General features: G+C 39.6%; 1 protein-coding gene across 1 annotated transcript in view; it reads left to right on the top strand.

Moving 5' to 3' along the window:
• The first annotated feature begins 386 nt into the window (after positions 1 to 386).
• Positions 387 to 27,995, top strand: part of gpatch8 (G patch domain containing 8) — a 210,161-nt gene continuing 182,552 nt past the window's right edge. Inside the window, exon 1 of the mRNA XM_060848542.1 lies at positions 387 to 466. Coding sequence (XP_060704525.1) covers positions 422 to 466 — 45 coding nt within the window. The 5' untranslated portion in view covers positions 387 to 421. The remainder of the gene's footprint in view (positions 467 to 27,995) is intronic.

Below are 27,995 nucleotides of genomic sequence, written 5' to 3'. Positions count from 1 at the left end.
GCCACATCGAAGCAGTTAGCTCCCCTCAGTCAATATCAATGTCAGCGTCCTACAGACTGAAAGGCACTCGACATAAAGCTCAAGACATGATTGCACACCGTGCTTTAACTTGCAACCTCTCTCTCGTCCGCTGCACGCCATCGCCTACAGCAGCGATAAACCATCGGGCCGACAATCCCAGCGGAGCTGTCAATCATGCTGCCACGTGACCCACGCCAGCCCGGGTGGCCGCGGTTCCGGCGCTGGGCTGGGCCGGTCACGTCAATCAGGCGGCGTCGCCGCGGCAACGGCGGGTCACGCGCGAGGGTGGTGCGTGACGCGGTGAGAGGGGGGGCGGGGCAGAGCGGATCGTCGGGAAGGGGCGGGAGGGGAGGCGGTGTGGCTGAGAGGATTGTTGGAGAGGAAAACAAGTGTCGGCAAAATGGCTGACAAATTCGCTCGCTTCAATGAGGATCGGGATTTCCAGGTAACAAGAAAAGGAAGGGGGGCAAAGAATAAAAAAAAGGGGGAGGAGGGGGTGAAGCTGGAGGCCGCGGGGAGGTGGATGTGTGTCTGTGGGGAGGTAGGGGCTGGAGGAGAGCTCCCAGGCCTCGGGGAGGGTAATGAGCTCCCCCGTCCCCGGGAGGGGGTGAGTGGGTGCTTGACATTGACGGGAGCGGGCCGTCCTGTCCTGCTCTTTGCTGCCGCCTGTTTCTCCCTCGCTCTGCAGTGCAGCGGCCTGCATTCAACCGAGAGAGGGGTGGGGGGTAATTCCTCCCCCCCCCCCATTCCTGGTCACATTGTCACCTCCAGAGCAACCCCTCCGATTGCTCCAAGACGGAGGGGGAGCAGGCGATTTTGTTTGTCCTTTTAAAATAAAACTGGTGCCCCCGTCGTTGAGAAATGTTCAGAAAGGGATGGGCAAACCCGCAACCCCAGAGAATTTGCTAATCTTTACCTCGACTGCCAGTCGTCTCATCGACACAAAAGCATCATCTGAATTTAATAGGTTGGGTGGATAATAACTGGCTGACTTATTGAGCAAAAATATTCGGATTGCGTAGCCAACAATTGCTGTTTTGTAATTATCATCTTATTATTTCACTCTCTGTCAAATAACAATGCCACTGAACGTTTATTTTATTTTCGGTTCGAACAATATCTTATTGATTCTATAATTCTGTGACGTGCAGTGATCCTCTCCCAAGGGTTTCCTTGATATGAATATTGTTAACCAAATCACCTTGCTTTGTAGGGGTACAGTGACACTGCATTCAAATTGAGTTTTAAAGTTGTGCACAAATTTGCTTTAATTTTCAATTGTAAAAGTCATTTTTTTTTTCATTTTGTAATGCACTATAACGTTTTTCAATTCAGTGGGCAAGAAAGTGAAGGAATTATTGGAGCTGTGGACATTTCTGTTAACTGTTCGCTGCTGCTAATTTGTGATCAAATGCAGGATTTGATGGGGGAGGGGAGAGAAATAAAATGACATGTTGAACAGTATAATTTTTCTTTCAGAGTAGTGGTGCTTAACTGTCATTTGTTAGCCCAAGTGAAATGTCAATTTGGGACTCTGGGAGTTGACTGTCAAGTTTACTGGAGAGGATTTCCAAATTAGATTTGATCCATTTGGCTCTGTATACTGCACTGATGTGTTGCCTCTTCCCAAATAAATGCTCTTGAATTGTTCCTTTAAATGTTGCATGAAGTTAAATGTGTTGAGCTGCATTATACAAACAAACTTAGTTTTTGTAAATTGAGTTCACTATGTTGCAATAAGCAAAATATGAGGATAATAAAATTACATTTACCTTGCAAGTTGGCATTGGTGTGCTCATTTATTCATTTGCTGTCAGTGGAACTCAGTGTGGATGATGCACACAAAAATGATTATACTGATCCATTCATTCCTGATTCTTGTAAAACTCAGTACTGTTACATTCCTGATGAAGGGCTTTTGCCTTAAACGTCGATTTTCCTGCTCCTCGGATGCTGTCTGAACTGCTGTGCATTTCCAGCACCACTCTAATCTAGAATCAGTACAGTTATGCATCTCTTATTAACACCAGTTGTAAAAGCCAAAAGAAGAATTTTAATCAAAGAACCTGCTCGTATTTTAAATGTAATCTCTTCTTGAAAAGTAAATTATTTATTAAAACACAGTACCAACTGGTGATGTGTCTTGGGGAAATTGTGATGTATCCAGAGTCCCTCAATACTGGTATATTGAATTGTAAGTGTTTTCACTTGTACAACATGAAGAAGCCCAGAAAGAAGGAAGTTGTGTTTGATTTTTCTTTCTCCTCTGTTTTTGGAGTTTTAACACATTTTTGGGATGGTGCGAGGATAAAGTTAATTTTCATTTGTAGTTTTACTGTATTAGTTTGGAACCCATATATAAACAAAGTTCTATTTTTCATTTACTTGGTTGCACTTTATCAAGCCAGTGTCAAATGGGCAGATTGATAATTCACATGTTCCTTGGTCATTATTTGTCATTGTCTTCACTATTCAGCTGAGTGAAATGCTGTTCTGCTAGTTCTCTTAGCCTGAAGTTTTAGCCAGAGAATCTGCAGTGACTCTTCTCCCACAAAAGTATCTCTGGATCTATCCTTAGCCTGCTCCTGTTTTACATTTCTTTGACCAACATGGCAGAGGCTGCACTTCAAAAATGCTTCACTGCTTGTGGGACATCGTTTGAGACCATGAAAGGAACTTTGCAAGTACTGTTTTTTTGGGTTATGATTCAGATTGGCATTATTCAAAGACAGAATATCATGTTTCATATAAAGGCTGATATTACCCAGCAACTAACTACCTCTCTACCATTTGTGTAGTAAGTCTGAAGTTTTGGGTAAGCTGAAATTTTCTCCAGTTAGTTCATTGGAAAGAGCAGATTGACCTCTGGCTTATTTATTAGTCTGTTGTTAGTAAGTTCCATTCCTCTTCCTAAAAAAAACAAATTGCTGGAGAAACTCAGTGGGTCTGGCAGCACATGTGGTGAGAAAGCTGAGTACAGTGACCTTCCTTGAGAAGAAACTCCGTTCTAAAGTCTTTTTGTTTTTATTTCAGATTTCCCAACATTCACAGTTCTTTGTTTTATTTTAGCAATTCCTCTTCCTGTTTGCTGTCAGACCTCTTATATGCTCAATATCCGGCTTGACATTGAGCTGAGCTTCTGATCCCACATCAGAGATTTCCCATTTCCATTTCTGTAATACTGTCTGTCTGTGCCTGTGCTGAACTCTTTGTTTATTATCTCCTAACAATCAATCGTTCTGGTGTTGTACCTCACTATGTTAGCCTGAATGTATTCAAAACACTGCTACTTATGTCCTAACCTACCACAGGTTCCATTAATCCATCAGCCTTGGTGCACTTTGACTTGGTTTTTCCTGTCCACTAATATCTCAGTTTTGAAGCTCTCTTCCTTATGTTCAGGTTCCTTCATGGTCCTATTCCTCCCAGTCTCTTTAATCTACAGTCCTACAATAATTTGCAAATTCAGTATTCTCAGCACTGGTTGTATGTGCATATGTATATGATATGTATATATCACTGGATTTACCCATTTAGCGGATTAGCTTTCAGCTGTCTGGGTCCTCTGCATTTCCGAAAGCATTCCACATTTCTAACTTGTTAAAGCATTCCTAAACAAATTTTGAATATTGCCTCCTTTGGCTTGATGGTTGTTTTTATTGGAATATGTGCCTGTGCAGTGTCTTGGGACATTTTATTTCGTGATTGAACTATCAAGTGCCTTATATAGCTTTTTCTCTTGCTGTTATTTATTGCCATTTGTGCTTTTTTCTCAAATGCCAGTTCATCTAAAGTTCTGCCTGTTTTAGATACTGCATGCAGTCCTTGCTTGTGACACTTGTCCATCTGGACTATATTGCTGCTGTATGTCACATTTAAAATTCTTACAGTCATAGAGATGTGCAGCACGGAAACAGACCCTTTGGTCCAACTCTGCCATACTGACCAGATAACCTAATCTAATCCCATTTGCCAGCAGTTGGCCCATGTCCCTCTAAATGCTTTCTATTCATATACCCATCCAGATGCCTTTTAAATTCTGTAATTGTATCAGTCTCCACCAGTTCCTCTGGCAACTCATTCCATACACGCATCATCCTTTGTGTGTAAAAGTTGCTCCTTAGTTCCCTTTTAAATCTTAAACCTCTCACCTTAAACCTATGCCTTCTAGTTCTGGACCCTCGCACCCCAGAGAAAAGACTTTGTTTATTTATCCTATCCATGTTACTCATGATTTTATAAACCTCTATAAGGTCACACCTCAGCCTTTGACGCTCCAAGAAAAACAGCCACAGCCTATTCAGCATCTCCCTATAACTCAAATCCTCCAACTCTGGAAACATCCTTGTAAATCTTTTTTGAGCCTTTTCAAGTTTCACAACATCCTTCCAATAGGAAGGAGACCAGAATTGCTTGCAGTATTCGAAAAGTGGCCTATCCAACATGACCTCCCAACTCCTATACTCAATGCTCTGACCACTAAATATGTTTTTTTCCTTCCTATATCTGTAACTTTACCCTGTCCTCCAGACCTCTTCCTTCGTTCCTCTAACTCTGGTATTGAAGAGAGAATGTTACAGCACAGTACAGGCCCTTCAGCCCTCGATGGTTTCACAGATTGGTGCAACAATCTGAAGCCCATCTAAACTACACCATTCCATTATCATTCATATGTTTATCGAACGACCATTTAAATGCCCTTAAAGTTGACGAGTCTACTACTGTTGCAGGCAGAGCCTTCCATGCCCTTACTACTGAGTAAAGAAACTACCTCTGACATCTCTCCTATGTGGGTGGCACGGTGCCACCATGGTTAGCACTGCTGCCCCACAGCGCCAGAGACCTGGCTTCACTTCCCGCCTCAGGCAACTGTCTGTGTGGAGTTTGCACATTCTCCCCGTGTCTACGTGGGTTTCCTCCCACAGTCCAAAGATGTGCCGGTTAGGTGAATTGGCCATGCTAAATTGTCCATTGTGTTAGATGAAGGCGTAAATGTAGGGTCTGGGTGGGCTTCTCTTGGGAGGGTCAGTGTGGACTTGTTGGGCCGAAGGGCCTGTTTCCACACTGTAAGTAATCTAATCTAATCTATCACCCCTCGATATAAAGCTATGGCCCTTTGTGCTAGCCGTCACTATCTGGGGAAATAGGCTCTCACTGTCCACCCTATCTAATCCTCTGATCATCTTTTATGTGTCTATTAAGTTACGTCTCAACCTTCTTCTCTAAAAAAAAGTGTCAAATCCCTCAGCCTTTCCTCACAAGACCTTCCTTCCATACTAGGCAACATCCTGGGAATTCTCCTCTTTATCCTTTCCAGTGCTTCCAAATTTTCTTATAATGCGGCGACAAGTACTGTATGCAGTACTTCAAGCGTGGGCCCCCTCAGGGTTTTGTACAGCTGCAACATGACCTCATGGCTCTGAAACTCAATCCCTCTACCAATAAAAGCGAACACACTGTATGCCTTCTTCACAACCCTAGCAACCTGGGTGGCAACGTTCAGGGATCTATGCACATGGGCATTGAGATCTCTCTGCTCATCCACGCTACCTTGAATCTTACCATTAGCCCAGTGCTCTGTATTCCTGTTGCTCCTTCCAAATTGAATCACCTCTCACTTTACCCCATTAAACTCCATTTGCCACCTCTCAGCCTACCTCTGCAGCTTATCTATATCCCTCTGTAACCTGCAACATCCTTCTGCTCTGTCCACAACTCCACCGACCTTAGTGTCGTCCACAAATTTACTAACCCTCCTTCTGTGCCCTCATCCAGGTCACTTATAAAATGATAAACAGCAGTGGTCCCAAAATAGATCCTTGCGGTCCACCACTAGTAACTGAATTCCAGGATGAATATTTCCCATCAACCACCACCTTCTGTCTTCTGACAACTTGCCAAATTCTGATCCAAACTGCTAAATCACACTCAATCCCATGCCTCTGTATTTTCTGTAATAGTCTACTGTGGGGAACCTTATCAAACACTTTACTGAAATCCATATCCACCATATCAACTGCTTTACCCTCCTTCAGCTGTTTGGTTACCTTCTCAAATAATTCAATAAAGTTTGTGAGGCATGGCCTACCCTTCACAAAATGATGTTGACTATCCCTAATCAAATTATTCCTTTCCAGATGATTATAATTCCTTTTATATTCTTTTTCCAACACTTTACCCACAACCGAAGTAAGGCTTACTGGTCTATAATTACAGAGTTGTCTGTACTCCTCTTCTTGAACAATGGGACAATATTTGCTATCCTCCAGTATTCTGGCACCATGACAAAATAAAGATCACAGCCAAAGACTCTGCAATCTCCTCCTGAGCTTCCCAGATAATTCTAGGATAATTCCCATCTGGCCCGAGGGACTTATCTATTATGTCACTTTCCAGAATTGCTAACACCTCCTTATGAACCTCTATCTCGGCTATTCTAATAACCTGTATCTCAGTATTCTCCTCAATAACATTGATTTTTTTCCTGTGTGAATACTGACGGAAAATATTAATATAGTGCCTCTCCTATCTCCTCGGATTACACACACAACTTCCCACTGTTGTCCTTGACTGGCCCTAATCTTATTCTAGTCATTTTTTAAAATTCCTGACGTAGCTATAGAAAGCTTTAGGGTTTTCCTTGGTCCTACCTGCTCTGTCTCCCTATTCCTCGCCCGGCGAGATTTTCTCATTCACATGGAATCTCCTATATGTCCCCCTAACTATGGAGTCCCCAATGGCAAATGCTGTCCTCCTCCTCCTCCTCCCCCCTTCCCTTCTGAGCAACAGGGACAGACTCTGTGCCAGAGACCTGTACCCAGTTGTGTATCATATGTTGACTGAACTAAAGGCACAGCTGCTAAAAGCTAACCAGACCAATAATTTAGAATTTCCTTCCTGAACTCCTTCAATCTTCTATTTCTCTTTCATACTGTATTTAATACCCAGACCTTTGTTCGTCCTGTTTAATATCCCTTATTTTATCTTCGTTTTCTTTTTTCTATTATTCTCTTCTGCTAAATGCTTTGGAATACTTTTTCAGGTTATAATCACTCTGTAACTACAAGTTGTTTGATTTATTTAATTTTTAGAGCACATTAGCTTCAGAAATTGAAATGGAATTCCTTCAGGTTTTACCCTATGTTTCATGATCCAGCAATATTCTATCATTTTATTTATGAATTCTGTGCAGCATGTACAATATTATTATCCCTCCTCAAGATTTTATTGAAAAAGCAGAAAGTACAGTGAAAACAATGAAAAAACACCCTTTTGGTGCTTCATGAGTTGAACTGTAATTGAGATTCCCTTTATGTCATCAACATGAAGTCTGAACTCTGTTCCTGTCTCTAGGGATGCTGCCTGATATACTGTATATTTTTACCTTAGATTCACAGTCCCTGCAGTATTTTACTTGTGCATGAGTTAGACTTAGATGACGAGGCCCTTTTGGTCCAATTAATCTCTTTATTCCCCCAAATACCAACCCTGCTGCCATTTTGTCAACAGCTTTTTAATAGCCACATTAAAAGAGTAAGTATGAGTTAGTTTGCTTCTTTTCTGGCAAAGCAACATCTCCTTTACTGCTGTAACCATTACTTTGGAATTGTACTTGAGAAGTTTAGATGATAGAATAGGGGACGAGCAAGATCTCAATGCCATGGTCTTGGCACTTGCTTATGGGCAATTAATTGGAAGGCAGGGTTAGTCTGGTAAAAGTGGATCTTGCTAATTGCACATTGAGTAGCATTTTTTAAATATGTGAATGTTGAGATAAAAATAAGGCAATTCCTAGAAAACATTGCAGACATTGTAGGAATTTGAGTAAAGTTTTGAACAATACTTTTCTTGACCATTTCATAATTTGAACACGCTGGAAGCTCCCTTTATAGGTTTGTTTTATTCCCTTAACCTAGTTCTTATGGTTCTTGAACCTACAGTATCTGTAATTCCTACTTTAAGAAAATAATAACATTTCAAGAATTTTGGCAGTTGGGTTATTAACTTTAGTGTATACCATTCTTTATGAACAGAATTGTGATTTAACACAATTTTTGGCTACAAGTAAAAATGTTCAAGAGCCCTTACATGTTTGATGTCCTGGGAGAATATACTTAGTTCGGGACATTTGACCTTGTACAGTTTTTCCTGTTTTTCTGAGATCTTTTAATTTTAACTATTGATATGTTGGAGTTCACCGTGATAATGAAATGAATTCCTTTGGCTTATTTGTAATTGTTGTTGTTTTATATATATATGGAAATTGAGGAATGTAAATTGTATGGTATATGGTTGTGTGGTAAGATGGTGGAAGTGATGCCAATTCTATGCATCCACAACATGGCACATCATGGAGATTAATGGTTCTCATTTTATCCATGTAAATGCAATGCAACATCTATAATATTGTGAGGTACGATGCTTTCTTGATCTCATTAATAAAGGTTCATTTAATGATGAGTACCAGAGCACCTAATTATTTATTCTGGATATGTAATTGTAGGGAATCAGTTCAGTTCAATCTTCGTTGTGTAGTTGTCAGTTGGATATCACTGTTCATAACCTGATTCGAACTCCTTGATTGTAATTCCATCTAGTAAAGCCCTCCCAAGTATCAGTTGCCCCCCTCCATTAAGGGCTAGTTTTGTGAAATAGGTATCTGATGTATTCAGTTGATTGTGTTCTATAATAAATTTGACTTAGCGAGTGTAACATGTATCCCATTGATTTATATCATTAAGCACAGTAGTTTCATGAACCTCCCCAATTCAAAGTATTGCAATTGGGCTTTATACTATAACTGGGACTCCAATTATAACTGGAAGTTTCTTCTACCAGTTAAACTTGATGCAACCATATGCAGTCTAAGTAAACTAAATTTCTAGTTTGTTGTTGGTATCTGAATGTGTAAGACCCTTGTGAAATTTTTCTGACTCAATTTGTCGTCATTTTGGAACTGGTACAAAATAATCCACTCGGAAGAATTTATTGTATCTCTGATTTCTGGGTTGGGACTTGTCTCGAGACTTCCAGCTTTTCATTAAGTTAAGTTGTGATATCGAAACCACTTTTTGGTGCTAGCATTCTTGGTTGTGACACAGGAGTATGCAGGTTCAAGCTGACTCCAGGATTTTTGTGCTCAAGCAAAGAAGTTGAATAAAAACAAAATTCTGTGGATGCTGGAAATTTGAAACATACACAGGGGATGCTGGAGAAACTTAAGGAGTGTGATTGACAGAACTCTTGAGGAAATATCATACTGGACTTGAAATGTTAACTCTGTTTCTCTCTAGAGATGCTGCCAGATCTTCTGAGTTTCTCTACCATTCTCTGTTTGAAGTATCAATTTACATTGAGTGCTGCCTCTCTTTGGATGAGGTGTTGAGTAGCTGTAAATCCTATTCCTGCTGGGTGAAAAAGATGCTGTAGGATTTTCTGAAGAGCAGCACGTAGTTTTCATGGTAGTTACACAAATATTTCTCCGTCAACTAATACTGTCATAATAGATTAAATGATTGCTCATCTTATTTACTGTTCTTGAGACATTACCTGAGCAGTTTGTTTCTGTAGCTGCTTAATAGATAAACGCTGCACTTAACTTTAAATGAAATAATTGATAAAGTGCTTTGAGACATCTTGTTCACAAAATATTACTTAAAGGCAAATTCTTTTTATCACTCTGATCTTGCTCTCAATTCCACATGGGTCATAGATTTACACTGAACTAGTATAATGCAATAGAAAACCATGGACTGTTTCATGGTAATTGTATTGGATTTTATGCTTTTACTCAGCACTGAACTCACCCTTCAGATCTGCATGATCAACTTGATATATAAATTGTAGTACTTGAGTATTGCTGAAATAATATAAATGTCCTTCCACCTGTTTTGTACAAGCAAAGTTAGTTTATAGTTGATCAGCCTTTGCTTGGAAAAGAGAAAACACAATATCCTCCATTAAATGTGAGCCTGTAATTGGACAACCTTCAGTAAATAATCCCGAATGCATGATGAATTATGCTGATCACCAATCCTAAATTGGTTTTTAGTTGGAATCCCAGTGTGGTGCAATTGCTTGCACTACAAGACCTAATTTTTTTGCAGAAGGGAAGAATGTGTACACATACTGTGCCAGTTTCAATTCAATTAAATAGGTAACAGCCACTCTCTTCTTTTCTGAAGGTAATGTCTTCATCAGAGTCAACCTGCCTGATTTAAATATTAACACAATTTGGTAGTTACCTATCAGTCACCAACTAGTACGTTCTCCATGGTACTGCTTCCTCCAATCAGAGACCCATGCAAGTCAACTAGCATGTTCCTGATACAGCATAAATATTATTTTCCTTTTATATTTGTATTGCTTTTGAATTGTCCTCACAAGTGCAAGACAAAAACCTTTAACAAAATGTTTGTTCTTTTCAAGCAAAACTCAACTTGATATATATACCATTAGAAAATAGAACATAGAAAAATACAGCGCAGTACAGGCCCTTCGGCCCTCGATGTTGCGCCGACCGAAGCCTACCTAACCTACACTAGCCCAATAACCTCCATATGCTTATCCAATGCCCGCTTAAATGACCATAAAGAGGGAGAGTCCACAACTGGTACTGGCAGGGCATTCCATGAACACTCAACTCTCTGAGTAAAGAAATGTTAAAGAATTTAACATTTTAAAATGTTAAATTCTAAATGCTAAAATACACACTGCTGTTCCCAAAGTATGTAATTATTTTCTTAGTTCTCTTCCTTCCTTTGAAAAGTGGAGTTAAAGTTCTGTCAGCTGTCCTGTGCCTTTCATGACTCTTAAGAGTTAATGTTGGCAGATTATTTAATGATGGAATTGGATTCCAAGGTCACTTGATACAACAATATCTGAGTGTTCCAAGAAGTGGAGTGGAACCCTGGCTTTGTTTTTCCCCTCTTTAACTTTTTACCTCCAACTCTAACATAAAGATATTTATGATCCTCTAATTAATGAGCAGGTGCAACACCTATTGAACCCAGAGATCCTTTGGTGTGTTTTGCCTGAGGTACATTTATTGGACCCTTTTAAAAAGCTAAAAAGGAACTTTTCATTAAATGCATTTGGTTCTGGTTATTTTAAGAGCATTCTGATTTCTTGATTTACTAGTGAAATAAGACTTTGTACAGTGGTGCTTTACATTTAATTAAGTAGGGAGGGATTAGACCTGATTAGTTAACAGTTTAATTGTGCAGCTGCTTGCATTTTCTGAGAAGAAATTTTGTTTTAAGATTCAACAGCAGAAGTGGGTAGTTACTATATATTCACTTGTCTGGAAACAGAAGTTTTCATCTAACTTTGAAATATGCAGAACGTGATGTATTTTACAACTTTGTGACCATTGCTGTCTCTAAGTTGATCATTTTAATAGGCATCTAACTTTGCTTACACTAATCAAATATCATAAATTTAAGTTAGTGTTCCTGACTGTTGCTGGGGTATTTTGGAATTGTTTATGTTCAGTTAGCACAAGCATAACCGTACAATTTTGGTAATCCAAGATGGAGAACAGGAAATGATAGCGGATTTTAACTTTCCAAACATAGACTGGGACTCCCATAGTGTTCAGGGTTTAGATGAAGAGGAATTTGTTATGTATGTACAAGAAAAGTATCTGATTCAGTATGTGGATGTACCTACGAGAGGGTGCACAACTTGACCTGCTCCTGGGAAATAAGGCAGGGCAGGTGACTGAGGTGTCAGTGGGGTAGCACTTTGGGACAGGGACCATAATTATATTTGTTTTAAAAATAGTGATTGAAAAGGACAGACCAGATCTAATAGTTGAAGTTCTAAATTGGAGAAAGGCTAATTTTGACGGTATTAGACAAGAATCTTCAAAAGCTGACTAGGTGCAGATGTTCGCAGGTAATAGCAGCTGGAATATGGGAAGCCTCCGAGAGTCCAGAGACAATACATTCCTGTTAGGGTGACAGAAAAGGCTGGTAGGCATAGGGAGTGCTGGATGAACTAGACAAATTGAGGGTTTGGTATGAGATATCTTTTGGCAAACAGGGTTGAGGAGAATCCGAAGGGTTTTTACAAATTCATTAAGGACAAAAGGGTAACTAGGGAGCGAATAGAGCCCCTTAAAGATCAACAAGGCAGCCGATGTATGGAGCTGTAGGAGATGGTGGAGATACTAAACAAGTATTTTGCATCAGTGTTTACTATGGAAAAGGACATGGAAGATATACAGTGTGGGCAAATAGATGGTGACATGTTGAAAAATGTCCTTATTACAAAGGAGGTTACCTTCAAACGCATAAAGGTGGATAAATCCCCAGGACCTGATCAGATGTACCCTAGAACTCTGTGGGAAGCTAGAGAAGTGGTTGCTGGGCCCCTTGCTGAGATATTTTTATCATTGATAGTCACAGGTGAGGTGCCGGAAGACTGGAGATTAGCTAACATGGTACCACTATTTAAGAAAGGTAATAAGGACAAGCCAGGGAACTATAGACCGGTGAACGTAATGTCAGTGGTGGACAATTTAGGTTGGAGGAAATCCTGAGGGACGGGATTTACATGTACTCAGAAAGGCAAGGACTGATTAGGGATAGTCAATGTGGCTTTGTGCATGGGAAACAAAGAGGGTTGATGAGGGCAGAAAGTGGACGTGATCTATGTGGACTTCAGTAAGGCATTCGACAAGGCTCCCCATGGGAAATTGCTTAGCAAGGTTCGATCTCCTGGAATACAGTGAGAACTAGCTATTTGGATACAGAAGTGGCTTGAAAGTAGAAGACAGGGTGGTGGTGGAGGGTTGTTTTTCAGACTGGAAGCCTGTGACCAGTGGAGTGCCGTAAGGATCAGTGCTGGGTCCACTACTTTTCATCATTTATGTAAATGATTTGGATATGAACATAGGAGGTATAGTTCGAAAGTTTGCAGATGAAACCAAAATTGGAGGTGTAGTGGACAGCGAAGAAGGTTACTTCAGATTACAACAGGATCTTGATCAGATGGGCTGATGGTTTGAGGAGTGGCAGATGGAGTTTAATTCAGATAAATGCGAGGTGTTAGGAAGTCTTAGCAGGACTTATACACCTTAATGATAAGGTCCTAGGGAGTGTTGCTGAACGAAGAGACCTTGGAGTGCAGGTTCATATCTCCTTGAAAGTGGAGTCACAGGTAGATAGGATAGTGAAGGAGGCATTTGGTATGATTTCCTTTATTGGTCAGAGTATTGAGTTTAGGAGTTGGGAGGTCATGTTGCAGTTGTTCAGGACATTAGCTAGGCCACTTTTGGAATGTTGCATGCAATTCTGGTCTCCTTCCTATTGGAAGGATTTTGTGAAACTTGAAAGGTTCAGAAAAGATTTATCAGGATGTTGCCAGTTTTGGAGGATTTGCGCTGTCGGGAGAGGTTGAATAGGCTGGGGCTGTTTTCCCTGAAGTGCGGAGGCTGAAGGATGGACTAATAGAAGTTTATAAAATCACAAGGGGCATGGATAGGGCAAACAGACAAAGTCTTTTCCCTGGGGTGGGGGAGTCCAGAACTAGAGGGCATAGGTTTAGGGTGTGAGGGGAAAGATATAAAAGAAACTAAGGAGCCATGTTTTCACACAGAGGGTGTTGCGTGTGTGGACTGAGCTGCCAGAGGAAGTGGTGGAAGGTGGTACAATTGCAACATTTAAAAGTCATCTGAATGGGTATATAAATAGGAAGGTTTTGGAGGGTTATGGACTGGGTGCTAGCAAATAGGACTGGATTAGATTGGGGTATCTAATTGGGATGGGTGAGTTGGACTGAAGGGTCTGTTCCCATGCAATACAGCTCTATGACTAGTGAGGGAAGAGCAAGAGGGAATTACGTTTTGGGTGAATGTTGAGAACAAAATTGTGGCTCATTACGGGCAAGGTATTATGTTTTTATTGTTGTTTGTCATATTGTTGAATATGAGGAATTTTGAGAGCTAGATTTTTATCAAGTGCTTTTTTCCAGTTTGGAAACTAATATCAAGAAACTTAATTCATTGTCTCATCTGGAAGTTTGGTTGAAGAATTTGTTGTTTATTCTACTTGAAGAATTGCAGGATGTGAAAACAGCTTAGGAAAAAAAAATGCAGCAACTATTTTCAATCTTGTTATTGAGATTATGGCAGTTTTCAATTTTCTGATATTGTACTGACTGGCTGATTTCACCCAAAAACCTGAGTCTTGGTGAAAATGACTGCCCAAGTGATTCACTTCTCCATAACTGTTTGTTTGTATGACCACAGTGCTCCAATTTTCAGCATTTTGTTTAGTAACGTATTGGACTTGGTCACCAACTAAAAATTTAACTTCTGATTTGAATAGTTTAATTCCCAAAGTAAATTGCCGCCTCATTATTATTAATTTTGTTACAGTAGAGATCTGCAAACTTTTTGTGTTGGTATGGATGAACCTCTGCAAATATTTGCAATCATTTCATGAAACTTATAGGACAGATAGCCAAAAGTAAATTGCTGTTATTGGGATAATCATTTCTCATCACATTATTTTGTTGTTACTGTCAACAAGTACTGAAAAAGCAGCACAAAATCTGATGCAACTCTCTACTCTTGCAGAGTCTGTGACATCTTTTGATTCCCTTATGTTTCGGGATCCTAATTTGAAAGCCTGCATGTATGCTTCCGTAGTGTTTCTCATTTCTTCTGTTTAAAATGTCTCAACTCGTTTACCTTTTTATTGTTTCAAATGAATGAAAGTATTCACATGTATATCAATTGTGCTACAACTTGAAGGAAGTCAAACACAATAAAGTAGTAAATGTGCCCCAGTTTCATGAGGTGTGTGAATACCTGTACTATTTTCCTCCATTACACTTTGGGAAGTATTAGATAAACGAAACAAATCCACTTATTCAGACCATAATTGTTTCAAAACCACTATTGCGATCTGTCTGTCAAATGCTATCTTGCAACATTACTTACCCACTCTTAGAAAATGTTCACGTTTTTAAGAGGGGCCATTGCTAAAGTTTTAATAAAATTGAGTAATTAACCTGCACTTATTTCCGTCATGTTTTTCGGAATCATAATTAAAACCCCACAGTGTGATTATATGATCTGTTCTTCTAAAAAGTAGGCCATGCCTGCAGAGAACGCTTTGTAACACAGTTGAGGTAGTATGGAAACGGTATAAGAATATGAATTATGAACGTCACAGAAACATGTTTCATTATATATTTTAGTCGTGGAATGTTTCCTGTAACTCATTAGCACTAAAATGTTAAATAGGCCAACAGGCAACAAATAGGCTAACTGCTGTATGGAAGAGTGAATAGCTGACTTATAACCACCTTTGACCAAAACTTGGCATAACTAAATTGCAGGAAATATTTATAAACTACTTTTTGTATTTTTATTCGTCTTCGGCCAAACTATGGTCCAGTTAATTAAAACTAGTTTTCTATAAGCTTGCAATGTCAAAACATGAAATAATAGAAAAATGAATTGTAATGAAATTTTATCAGTGTTACGTGATTAAATCCACACAGTAAATCTGTACAGTAGTCTAATTGGTTAACATATTTTTGGCATCTTTGAGAATTAATCATAACTGAATATGGTGTGTAATTCTTATTAACTTGAAGTAATATTTGGTTATTTAAAATAGAGCCACAAAGGTCTTGGAAGGTCAAGAATATGCAGTTACGTTTAGAAACAAATAATTGCATATGACCAACAAAGTTGCCAGAATTTTGTCATGCTATGTCATTATAATTGCTATGTCCTTTTGCTTCCAAAGTTGTTGTTGTTGTTGTTGTTGTTGTTGTTGTTGTTAAAATAAATATAATAAGAAATTGATTTGCTTAACTTTTAGATTAGATTAGATTAGACTTACAGTGTGGAAACAGGCCCTTCGGCCCAACAAGTCCACACCGACCCGCCGAAGCACAACCCACCCATACCCCTACATTTACCCCTTACCTAACACTACGGGCAATTTAGCAAGGCCAATTCACCTGACCCGCACATCTTTGGACTGTGGGAGGAAACCGGAGCACCCAAAGGAAACCCACGCAGACACGGGGAGAACGTGCAAACTCCACACAGTCTGTCGCCTGAGTCGGGAATTGAACCCTGGTCTCAGGCGCTGTAAGGCAGCAGTGCTAACCACTGTGCCACCATGCCGCCCACTGGTTTCCTTCAAACTTTTTCTTCTTGTCAATGGATAACAGAATAGTCAAAAATGATTTCTTGCATGCACCCTGTGAAATGGAAATGCTGCACTGCAAAAGAAGTAACATCAAAGTCTGAAAACATTGAGTTATATGTCACAAATTCAATTCCAACATCTTTGAAATGTAATTCTCAAAGTTCTAAACTGCATTATTATATTTCACAACAGGCGTAATGAGGGAATTCCTCAGCAGCTGAAGGCATCTCCTTCCACCATTTGAAAACTCTGCAAAACCTTAACCCTTTCCCCAACTATGGCATTCCTACATTCACGCACTCCTTTAACAACATGCTTCAATGATTTTGAGACATTCTTAACCCTGACACCAGAAGGGCAACATATGTAGATTTACTCTCACAGCTGCAGAATCTCCGGCCTGTGCCCCTGACAGGACAGTCCCCCATAGCAATTATTCTTTTATCTCTTGACAAACCCCGCTTAACATAAGATTCTTAGTGCCCAAGATCTGACTGTACTTCAGTTTTCCTCTGCGAGACTATCCCCTTCGATAGTACCCACAATGGAATATTTATTTGAGAGAGGAAAAGCTACAGAAGACTTCTGACTTACCTTACTTTCCTGGCAGTCACTCACCAATCATCTAATTGATCTTACTGTGTAACCACCTATCTAAATCCAGTAATCATCACTCTGTCTCTCTTGAATACCCTCAGTGACATTAAGTTGAAAAAGTAGCTCTTAAAAGCAGCTTATGTAAGTAAAAACAAAATACCTTCCTCACCAACAGGTTTTTATGTTAAGCTGCAAAAGATTTAAAAAAAAAGTAACTTCTTAAAAAAAAATCAAATACTCAGCTGAAACTCTTATCAATTGAAAAAAGTCTGCTCCTCAAGTCCTCTATCAGTCAGCTTTCAAATCTCTATGTAGACAAAAAATAATTTCTCCAGAGCTATCGACCAGGTCTTTCGATGTTCTCTGAACCGCTCCGTGAGTTGGCACTAGGTCTCCCCGATATAGAGGAGACCACATAAAGAGCAACGAATGCAAGAAATGAGTTCAAAGGACGTGAAGGAAGCATCTCTCGTCCACACGCACCAACCAAATCCACCACCCTGTGGTCAACCACTTCTACTCCCCTTCCCACTCTTCCACGCGCATGCAAGTTCTGGCCGCCTCTGCCGCCAAATCAAAGCCACCCACCGACTGGAGGAAAAACACCTCATCTTCCACCTCGGGACTCTACAACCACACAGCATCAATATTGACTTCACCAATTTTCAAATCACTCCATCCCTACCTCATCCCAGATCCAACCCTCTTGACCTGACCTATCTGTCCATCTTCCTTTCCACCTATCTGTCCTACCCTCGTTGCCAACCTATCACAATTGCCTCCTACCTGCATCCACTGTCACCATCCCACTACCTTCCCGCATTCCTGTTGAAGGGCTAATGTCTGAAACGTTGACTTTCCTGCACCTCGGATGCTGCCTCACCTCCTGTGCTTTTTCCAGCGCCACATTTTTCAACTCTGACTCTCCAGCGTCTGCAGTCCTCACTTTATTGTCTGGGAAAGACAGGGCTGGTAGCTGAATGTTCTGGGTTTTAGCTGCCAAAGGAAGGATTGAAAGGAAGGGAAGTGCCACTTTTGACGAAGGAAAGTATGACCATTATAATTGGAGAGGATATTTCTGCGGAATCATCCAGTGAAGCTATTAGTAATAAGCAAAGGATGATCACCTTGATGGGAGTATCATATTCCCCCTGCCATAGTCAGAGGGAAATTGAGTAATTTATGTAAAAAGATCACATACATGTGAGGATAATAGGGTTGTAAGAGGAGATTTTAATTTTCCAAACATCACCTGGTTGGTGAGGAATTTGTTAACTGTGTACAAGAAAAAAATCTTTATCAATATGTAAATGTACCTACTGGAGAGGAGCAAAACCTGACCTTCTCTTGGGAAATAAGTCAGGGCAAGTGACTTAGTGTTACTCACTTAGGACTAGTGATCATAATTCTGCTTGTTTTATAACAGTTATAGAAAAGGAAAAGCTTTTCATCAAAGTTCTTAATTGGAGTGACGCAAATTTTTAAGTGTGTGAGACGAGAATTTTCTACAGTTGATTGGAGTCGACTGCTCGCAGGTAAAAAGACGACTGACAGTGGGGAGGATTTCAAAAGTGTGAAAATGAGAATTCAGATGCATTATGTTCCTGTTAGAGTGAAAGGTAAGGCTGGTGAGATTAGGAGAGAATAATGGATGAATAAAGATATTGAGGTTCTATTCAAGAATAAACTAGAATCATATATTGGATAACTGGGATCAAATGAACGTTTTGAGGAGTATAAAGAGTGTAGGGGCATTTTTAAAAGGGAAGTAGGGAGGGCAAAGGAGGGGGGGGGATAAGAGAGAGCCTTGGCAGATAAGATTAAGGATAATCCAGAGAGAATCTAAAAGTACATAAAGAGCAAAAGAGCAACTAGAGAGAGAATAGGGCCCCTTAAGGATGAACAACTCCAGTTTAGTTTCTGGTCAGTGGTAGTCCCCAGGATGTCTACAGTGGAGCATTTAGTTATGGTAATGCCATTGAATGTCAAGGGTGGCGATTAGATTGTTTCTTATTGGCAATAGTCATTGCATGGTATTTGTGTCGCATGAATGTTACTTGCCACCTTTCAGCCCAAGCCTAGGTGTTATCCAGATCTTGTTGCATTTGGGCATGGACTGATTCAGTATTTGAGAAATCCGGAATGGTGCCAAATATGGTATAATCATTGGCAAACATCTGAACTTTTGACTTAATAATGGAGAAAAGCTCCCTGATGGAGTACCTGAAGATGGTTAGGCTTCGGGAACTTTCCTGAGGAACTAGCATTGTTGTGGAGCATTGGTAGTGTTCTTGCCTCTAACCAGGAGACACAGGTTCGAGTCCTACCTGCTCCATAGTAGTGTATTTACATTTCTGAACAGGTTGATTATGACAGGTCTATCCTGAGCATGTGTTGCTGAGATGACTGACCTCCAACCTCCAATCTGCCAGATATGACTTGGGTGTGACTTTGCCCCTGATTCCCATTGACTCTAGTTTTGCCTCCTTGATTTCATACTTGGTAAAAGCAGTCTCAGTTCACCTCTGGAATTCAGCATTTTTATCCATGTTTGAAACCAAGGCTGTAATAAGGTCAAGGGTTGAGTGGCCCTGTCAGAACCCAAACTCGGTTTAAACGATAGCGCTGTTGATAACATCTTTCATAACTTTACAGCTATCAAGAAAGGACTGCTGGGATGATAGTTTGTCAGATTGGATTTGACCTGCTGTTTGCCCAGATATGTCCTGTACACAATGTTCCACACTGTTGGGTAGATGTTTGTGTTGTCATTCAATTGCATTGCTGGAATGTTGTCAGGGTCTGTAGCCTTGGTAGTGTGCAGTGCCTCCAATCACTTGATATCATGTCGAGTGAATTCAGTTGGCTAAAGACTGGCATCAGTGATGCTGGGACTACTAGAGGAAGCTGAGATAGATCATCCACTCAGCACTTCCAGCTGCAGATTGTTGCGAATGCTTCAGCCTTGCCTTTTGCAGTGATGTGCTTGGCTCTCCTGTGATTGAGGATGGGGATATTTGTGGAGATTCCTTCAATGAGTTGTTTGATTGTTTACCACCATTCATGATTGGATGGAGAAAGACTGCAGAGGTTCGGTTTGATCCATTGCTGTAGGTTCCCTTGGCTCTGTCTGTCATTCGCTGCTTAAGCTGTTTGGCTTACAAGTAATCCTACTTTTGGTTTCATCAAGTGGGCGTCTCATTTTTAGGTATGCCTGGTGCTGGTCCTGGCATGCCCTCCTGCACTCTTCTTTGAGCTAGGATCGATCCCCTGGCTTTTTGGTAATACTAGAGTGAGGGATATGCCCAGGCCACAAGGATGCAACTTGTATTTGACTACACTGCTACTGTGATGGTCCTCAGTGTCTCATGGATGACAGTCTTGAGTTGCTAGACCTGTTCGAAGTCTGTCCCATTTAGTGCTGGTGCCACCCAACTCAAGATATTATCATTGTGAAGGCAGGATTCATCTTCACAAGGGTTACATGTTGGTGACTCTTACCAATACTGACATATAAAAATGCACCTGTGGCAGACAGTGGTGAGGTTGAGGTCAAGTATGTCTTTCCCTTGTGTTGGTTCCCTCATCACAGCTATGTCCTTTTGGAGTGGATGAAGTCAACTTACTGCCAAGCCACTCTGGTTGGTAAATATAAAAATCCCTCATCAAGAGTACATTTTGTGTTCTTGCCACCATCATGCTTCCTCCAAATGTTGTGCACAATTGGACAAACTCAGCCATTAAGGAGAAAGTGAGGTCTGCAGATGCTGAAGATCAGAGCTGAAAATGTGTTGCTGGAAAAGCGCAGCAGGTCAGGCAGCATCCAAGGAACAGGAGATTCGACGTTTCGGGCATAAGCCCTTCTTCAGGAATGAGGAACTTTCCTCATTCCTGAAGAAGGGCTTATGCCCGAAACGTCAAATCTCCTGTTCCTTGGATGCTGCCTGACCTGCTGCGCTTTTCCAGCAACACATTTTCAGCTCAAACTCCGTCATTAGCCAAGGAAGGCCAGTATGTGGTAATCAGGATGTTTACCCTTGCCCATGTTTGACCTGATGTCTTGCGACATGGTGTCCATTGTAAATGTTGAGGACTCGCAGGACAACTTTCTCCCAACTGTGTTGCTACCTCTACCATTGCTTGACTAGTCTGTGAGACAATTCTGATATTGTCACCAGTCCCCAAAAAGGAGAACTTTGCAGAATTAACAAGACTGTTTTTGCCACTGTTGTTTCTGGTGCCTAGATCGATGTCATGGTCGTCTTAGTGATTGTTAGAGCTGAGGCCATTTCAGAGGGCAATTGATGGTCTGCCATACGGCAGTGAGGCAGGAGGCACATAGGTAAGGCCAGGTGAGGAAGGCAGATTTCCTTCCTTGAAGGACATTCAGGAGGTTTTCTGACAATTGATATTGGTTTCATGGTTATCATTAGACTCTTTCAGGTACTCACTGACTTCAAATTCCACCATTTGCCATGGCAGGATTTAAGATCAGATTCCCAGAACCTTACTTGAGTTTCTGCATTATAGGTAAAGTATAAAGTCACTGTAGTCCTAGAGGAGCAGAGGGTTACACTCTTATTAGAAAGAGATATGACTGGTGGTGGTTTAACCTGAGGGTCAGCGCACCTCAAGTGAGGGGAGAGGTTGAGAAGGAAAGTCTTTCATGGTAACCTCAGCCAGTGCAGAAATTGAACCTGTGCTGTTGGCAACCCTTTGCATTGCAAACCAGTGGTTGAATTGACTTGAGGTCAGTTAGTTCAGTTGACTGGATAGCTGATTTGCAGTGTGGAGTGATACCAACAGTGTGGGTTAAATTTCTGCACCAGCTGAAGTTACCATGAAGGATTCTCCTCGTTAACCCCTCCCTTCGTGGGAGGCATGATGACACTCAGGATAAACCAGCGCTAGTGGTTTTCTCTCTCTCTCTATCTACAAGGATCAAGTAGCCTTATGCATTTTTATTTGTTTAACCTATTTTCCTCATTAACCTGTTTAGAGATGTTGTCATACATCTCTGAGGCAGGTGGGACTTGAACCCGAGCCTTACAGCCTAGGGGTAGCGACACTGCCACTGCACCACTAGAGGACTCCTATGGTCCAGTAGGACTATGGTGACATCACCTTTTTTGGATTAATAGTTTAGCTATAATACCACTACGCCATCACTTCCCCAATTTACCTAATGAGGCCAAAGCTATTGTCTGTTCGGTGCCTGTTGCTAACTCCATATCATCGGTGATTTCATCCTCTTTCCACATCACTGCTAAAAGTAACAATTTTGTTTGCTTCCATAATATCTTATTTGACTTGAATCTAATGATGGATGGATGAACCAATTTTGAATTTTAAAGCCAGCAGTTAACTAACCACGTAAACTAAGATGATGGCAATTATTGGTTGGGGTTGATGAGTGTAAAACTATTATGTATTTATGCTGTTCCTTTCCCTTAAATTATCCCTCACTTTCTACCAAATATGCCATGTAATTGGAATTGCAACATCTTTTGCAGTTAAATGAACCAATTGTCTCATTCATTTAAAATAACAACTTTGCAAAAACTACACAAACTACAGAATAGTGAAGTCATTTCATGTTAGTATAATTTTGGAAGCAAAATTTTAAAAGTTCCTTTGTTCACAGCATTCATATTTATGTTTTATCTGCTTTTTGACTGTCAGACTATATAATGCAGGAGCAGATGTAGGCCATTTGGCTCAATGAGCTGAAAATGTGTTGCTGGAAAAACGCAGCAGGTCAGGCAGCATCCAAGGAACAGGAGATTCGACGTTTCGGGCATAAGCCCTTCAGGAAGGATTCTGACCTGCGCTTTTCCAGCAACACATTTTCAGCTCTGATCTCCAGCATCTGCAGTCCTCACTTTCTCCATTTGGCTCAATGAGTCTGCCATGTCTTCAATGGGATCATGGTTCATCTGATAATCCACTCCACTTATCCCCACAACCCTTGAATCCCCTTCTGATTAAAAATCTGTCTATTCAGCCTTGAAAATACTTAACAAGTGTGTTTCATACACACTTTTGTTAGTTTAAGGCACTTATATTAGTGCTTATTTTTGATTGCTCCACTGATGCAACATCAGTAAATATTGTGTTTGACTCTGTTTATATTGTTGTGATCCATCTCTCTTGGTAGAGATGCAGCATGTCACTATGGTTGGAGACCCGGTCAGTGAGGAATTGACAGTTATTTCCCCTGCGTGTTTTCAGTTTCATCAGGGTAGGTGGCAGGTACAGTTTTGTGCAATGTAGTTACTTATTTGACTTCTGAGTCTGTCTAACTTTAACATTTTTATGGCCCTAAATGTCTTCATTTCACCATGGATTTCCAATCCTCTACACTTTCTTTATTCACTCGGGTGATCTGAAAGGTCTCCCCAATTGCTTGTCTTGAAGGTATCCTAATCACCTACTACTGACAAGCATTGAATAACTTCTACTTCAGTTCCATTCACTTCCTTGAAATAGAAGATGCTTCTGCAAGAATTCAGAGGTCCCAGTTCTGTTTTATGTTTTTGAAAATGTGTTCATTGGTTGTGGATGTTATTGGCTGAACCAACATTTACTGACCAGAGAGCATTTAAGAATCAACCAGATTGCTGTGGGCTAGACCAGATAAGGATGGTAGATTTCATTCTCTCAAGGACAGGAGTAAATCAGATGGATTTTTCTCCAACATGTGGCAATGGTTTCATGATCATCATTGGTCTCCAGATTATGGTTGAATTCAAATTCTACCATCTGCCATAGCAGGTTTTGAACCCAAGTACCCAGAACATTGTCTAGGTATTTGGATTGGCAGTCTAGCAATAATACCAGAGGCTATTGCCTACCCTTTTATGGGACATATGAAACAATGTTTCTAGTCCTACTTCACAGGATTGAAATCTTTCCTGATGTTTGTCAGACCAGAAACATTTAATTAACCTTGCTGCTAGTTTTCATCATTTGGTGCAGTCCTTTCTCAGATTCTGTCTCCATTTCTATGGTATGATTATCATCCAGTACCCATTAAAGATTCATTGATTCTGTGCTACCTTGATTTCACTTACATCTAATTGCCTGTAAAGATTTTATACTGTTGTGTAAGTTTCCTTGTCTTTGGTCACATGATTAGAAAAGATATGACAATGATTTTAACATGTCTTCCTATTTCCTAAAGTGAGGCTTGCCCTGCATCAAGGTTGGCAGGCCCTCCACTGGATGTGCTTGTTTACCTCATAACTTTAGAATATAATAATTGTTTCCCTTGAATTTCATTGGGATTATTTTTAATATGAGGGACATATTTTAATAAAAATGAAACCCATTTTAACTTGCTATCAGTATTGAGCAATTGTGTCTGAGAAATAGTGCAGGCAAGTGCAACTCTCTCTGACAGTTCATGATGAAAAATAGTACCATGATGCAAAAAGGAATACAAACACATTGCAATAAGTTACTATCCCACGCAAGTAATGGTTAAAACAGACCCATAGAGATACTCCAAATAAATACTTGTTCCTTCAATAACAACACTTTATTTTTAAAGAGCAATTTATTGCTAATGCCACCAATGATATGTGTTCTCTTTTTGAGAAGGCAGAATCTGTTGTTTATATGTTAAAGATTAGCAAATTGTAATTCCTGAAATTACGCAAGATTAAAAAGATAATTATGAAAAGGTATTTAGATTCTAGCTCTCTCTGTTGATGACAATTAATACAACATTAGTTTAAAAGAGTTTGCTAATTTCGACTCATGATTTAGAACTTGAGTTTCTTAAGAAAGAATTTTATTAATAACCGTAGAATTTGTTGAATAAGTAAATAATTGCCTATTGATACAATTTTAGACAATTGAAAATTATTGATCAATGTAAAATCTTCTATTCTTAAGCTTCAATTAATTAAGGATTTTCTTTTCACTCCAAGAGTAGCCTAGATTGTAAATTGCATGCTGAAATCGTGCACATGAAATATTCTTTCACTGCAAGTTTCTGGAAGATTGAGCATTTTTGTAACTGCTTTCAAAAAAAGCCACACCTTCAAATATCAGTGAATCTACTAAGAGTATTGTGTTCAGTGCACTTAGCCTTGATCTGATCTTTTGACCCAGCTCATTTCTGATGAAAGTCATCAACCTATCTGTTTCTTTCTCCATAGATGCTGCCTGACTTTCTGGCTATTTCCAGGATTTTGTATTTCTGTTTCAAAGATTTTCAACGTGCACTTTTTTTTAAACTCTTGTTGAATCTGCTCAAATGTCATTGGCTGAGTGACCTAGCCGGTGAGCAGAAGTTAATGCACATGTAGTGAGTTGTTGAATGCATTAAAGCAACTGAAGTGTTTCATATTGTGACATTTATTATGTAAGAATTTAGTAAACTGGTATAGTATCCAGTATTATAGGTTTACCTAGTACTGTGAATTATATTGCTGTAATAACATTTGGCACTCCTTGTACATATTATCAACGAAAAGTTACAATTTTAGTTTTATAATTCATTGTATTGGTTTCCCTAAATATCTAAAATCAAGGGGTTGAGTATTGAATGCTGCAGAGACAACTATTTCTTTATATCTGCTCAATTTGTATAGTATTGAACTTTCCAGCCATCTTCAAAATAGCCATCATTGTGTTTTGTAATCAATCTCCAGAAACATGAATGTTGAAATTAATTCAAAGGTTCATGTTTTGTAAGTCAACTCCTGACATTTTTACTTCAAAAATGTGAAGGTAACCATGAGATGTATGTGGCTTGTGACAAGTCTCGCCCACGCACTGTAATCTTGCGATGACTTGCATATAACCACTGAAAAAAAAATAATGTTTTCATAAAGGCTGTTCATGAGCTCAGTTCTCCTCATCATCTGGAAAATGTCTTCAGTAGTGTTTCCCAAATAATAACTGCTGCAAATTTGGTGCCAATTGAGCCCTTCCAATATGCCACAAGTCAACACACACGTAGAAAAGCATCCATCTGAATGAGCTGTTTCCTTCAAGAGGAGCATGCCTGTCTTTGCTTCATGACGTTTGTTTGATTTCATTTTTATGTTATGAATGGGAAAATGAAATGTTTGTATAACTCAGTCAAGCAAATGTAGGTAATCTGACTCTAAAATACAAAATCGATTAATTAAGGGAAATGGCAGATGGAAGACAGCATCAACTTCAAACCATGCAAAAAAGAGATCATTGATATTGAGTTACCATCAGTCTGCTGATCTTTGGCCAAAGCTGGATAAGACGTGACAGTGAAAGGCCAGAAACCACTACTACTCAAATGTACTCATAGTATTCTTTATATAAGTATTATTCTTTTCCCCTAGTGGTAGGACTTGCAGATTTTTATGTTTGTATATTGATTGTACTCCTTAGTACTGATTTGATATAATCTTGGAGGCAACTGAATTATTGAATTAGAGTTGTTTTGGTAATAGTATCTGAAACTTTGCAAGGCATGCTCAAATGTTACAACCAGTTTACGTGCTAACATGAGAGAGATCTAAAATAAATCAATGAGTTCTAATCATAATATATTTGGAATTTTCTTGCTTAAAAAAGCAAAGTAGATTTCAATTACATCTTGCTCAAATGCGACAAGTAGTAGGAACTGATTTTTAAATCTTTAGGTAAAATTTGTAGACATGTAGCAGGTACTGTTTTATAAGGCTCTGCAAGGTTAATACTGAGAAGTGGTACTAGCACCACCCTATATGATGTCATGTGGACTTGTGGGCAGAAAAGCTACAGATTTCTAAGGAATAAGAACTAGCATCTGCTCCTCCAACCAAATCTCCATATTAATAACCGTGGTGTCACTGTACTCTAACCAGTTGCTAGCATGCACTAAACTGTACCTTGTTAACTGAAAGAAGTGCATCCAGTTATAGTAGGAAGTGGTTTTCCTCTACCATGCAGAAACAAACCGGTCCAAAGACTTAGAGCTGGTGGCGACAACCTTCAGTATGAGCAATAAAGCATAGCAAACTGGGCATGCTCAGACAACAGGGAGAAGTAGGAAATTTAGTCGCGAAATACAACAGTTGCTTAATGTGTGCTGTTTTGTAAAATAGGGAACAAATGGCTTGTGGCATTTGAACAACTTCTTTTGTGTTGTTGCGTGGCTGGTGGTGATTGTCAAAAGCCTGAATATATTTCTCAAAGGGCAGAGGCAGGTTGGAACAGCTGCACGTTGATGTAAAGGAACATAAGATGCAATGGGAACCAAGAGCTGGCATTGCTATTCTTTCGAGCTTTGACAAAATATTTTAAGCTCTTAGTGATGATTGTGATAAAATTTCTTTGTATTCCTGACCATTACATTATTGATTTAGGTGCAAATAAAGCCTTTAAGCTATTCATAAATTTTGGTAAATTAATAAAAAGCAGCTTTTGCTTTCACAAACTGATGCACAGATCTGTGGCTTCATTTAATCTTGTAATAGTTCCAGCAGTGTAAATGGAGACAAAAAGGTAGCTTGTTTTTGGATCTTTGTTAGTTTCTTTCTTTGGTATTTATCCAGTGTATATGCATAATATAAGCATCAAAAATTGAAATTTCCAGAATATCAATATGGTTAATACAGATTGGGATTAGAGCTCAATTGTAAATGAAGGTGAGTGACAGCCAATTTGATATAAATGGAACAGCTTTATAATTCTGAGAGTAATTAGGTTCACTTTACTGTGTATTACTCCTTGATTTAATAGTGCATCTCATACTGGTAGGATAATAAAGTTGTCTTGCAGCTCAAGGTAATGTTGAATGTTATTTTTATGTATGATTGGTATTTACTTATCAGTCTGGCCCAAGTATAGTCCATAACTAACAGCTATATACATAAAATTATTGAATGGATAAATTTTCACTTTTCAAACATTATATATGTACCAAAGAAAGCAATACAACCCATCTAATGGAAGGGTAATAGACCTCATTTACCAGTTTAAATATCTACATGTTTCTTAAACTGATTCTCCCTATAAATTTTCCTATATTATTTACCTCAGTCTATTCAACTGGAATAACATTGTGTGGTCTTATATTTTTAGAATTGTTTCCTGTTTGGTTTTATTCTTCTAAATTCTGCAATCTACTGAATGCATTTGGTCATCTGTTCTAGAAAGCTCCAGGTAGAGTGTTGTTCAGTCCGTTATCTTTGTGCAAATTTGAATTAATTAGCCACCCATTCG

This window comes from Hemiscyllium ocellatum, chromosome 32, assembly GCF_020745735.1.
Source record: "Hemiscyllium ocellatum isolate sHemOce1 chromosome 32, sHemOce1.pat.X.cur, whole genome shotgun sequence".
Lineage (NCBI taxonomy): Eukaryota > Metazoa > Chordata > Chondrichthyes > Orectolobiformes > Hemiscylliidae > Hemiscyllium > Hemiscyllium ocellatum.
This window is presented reverse-complemented; position numbering and strand designations above follow the sequence as displayed.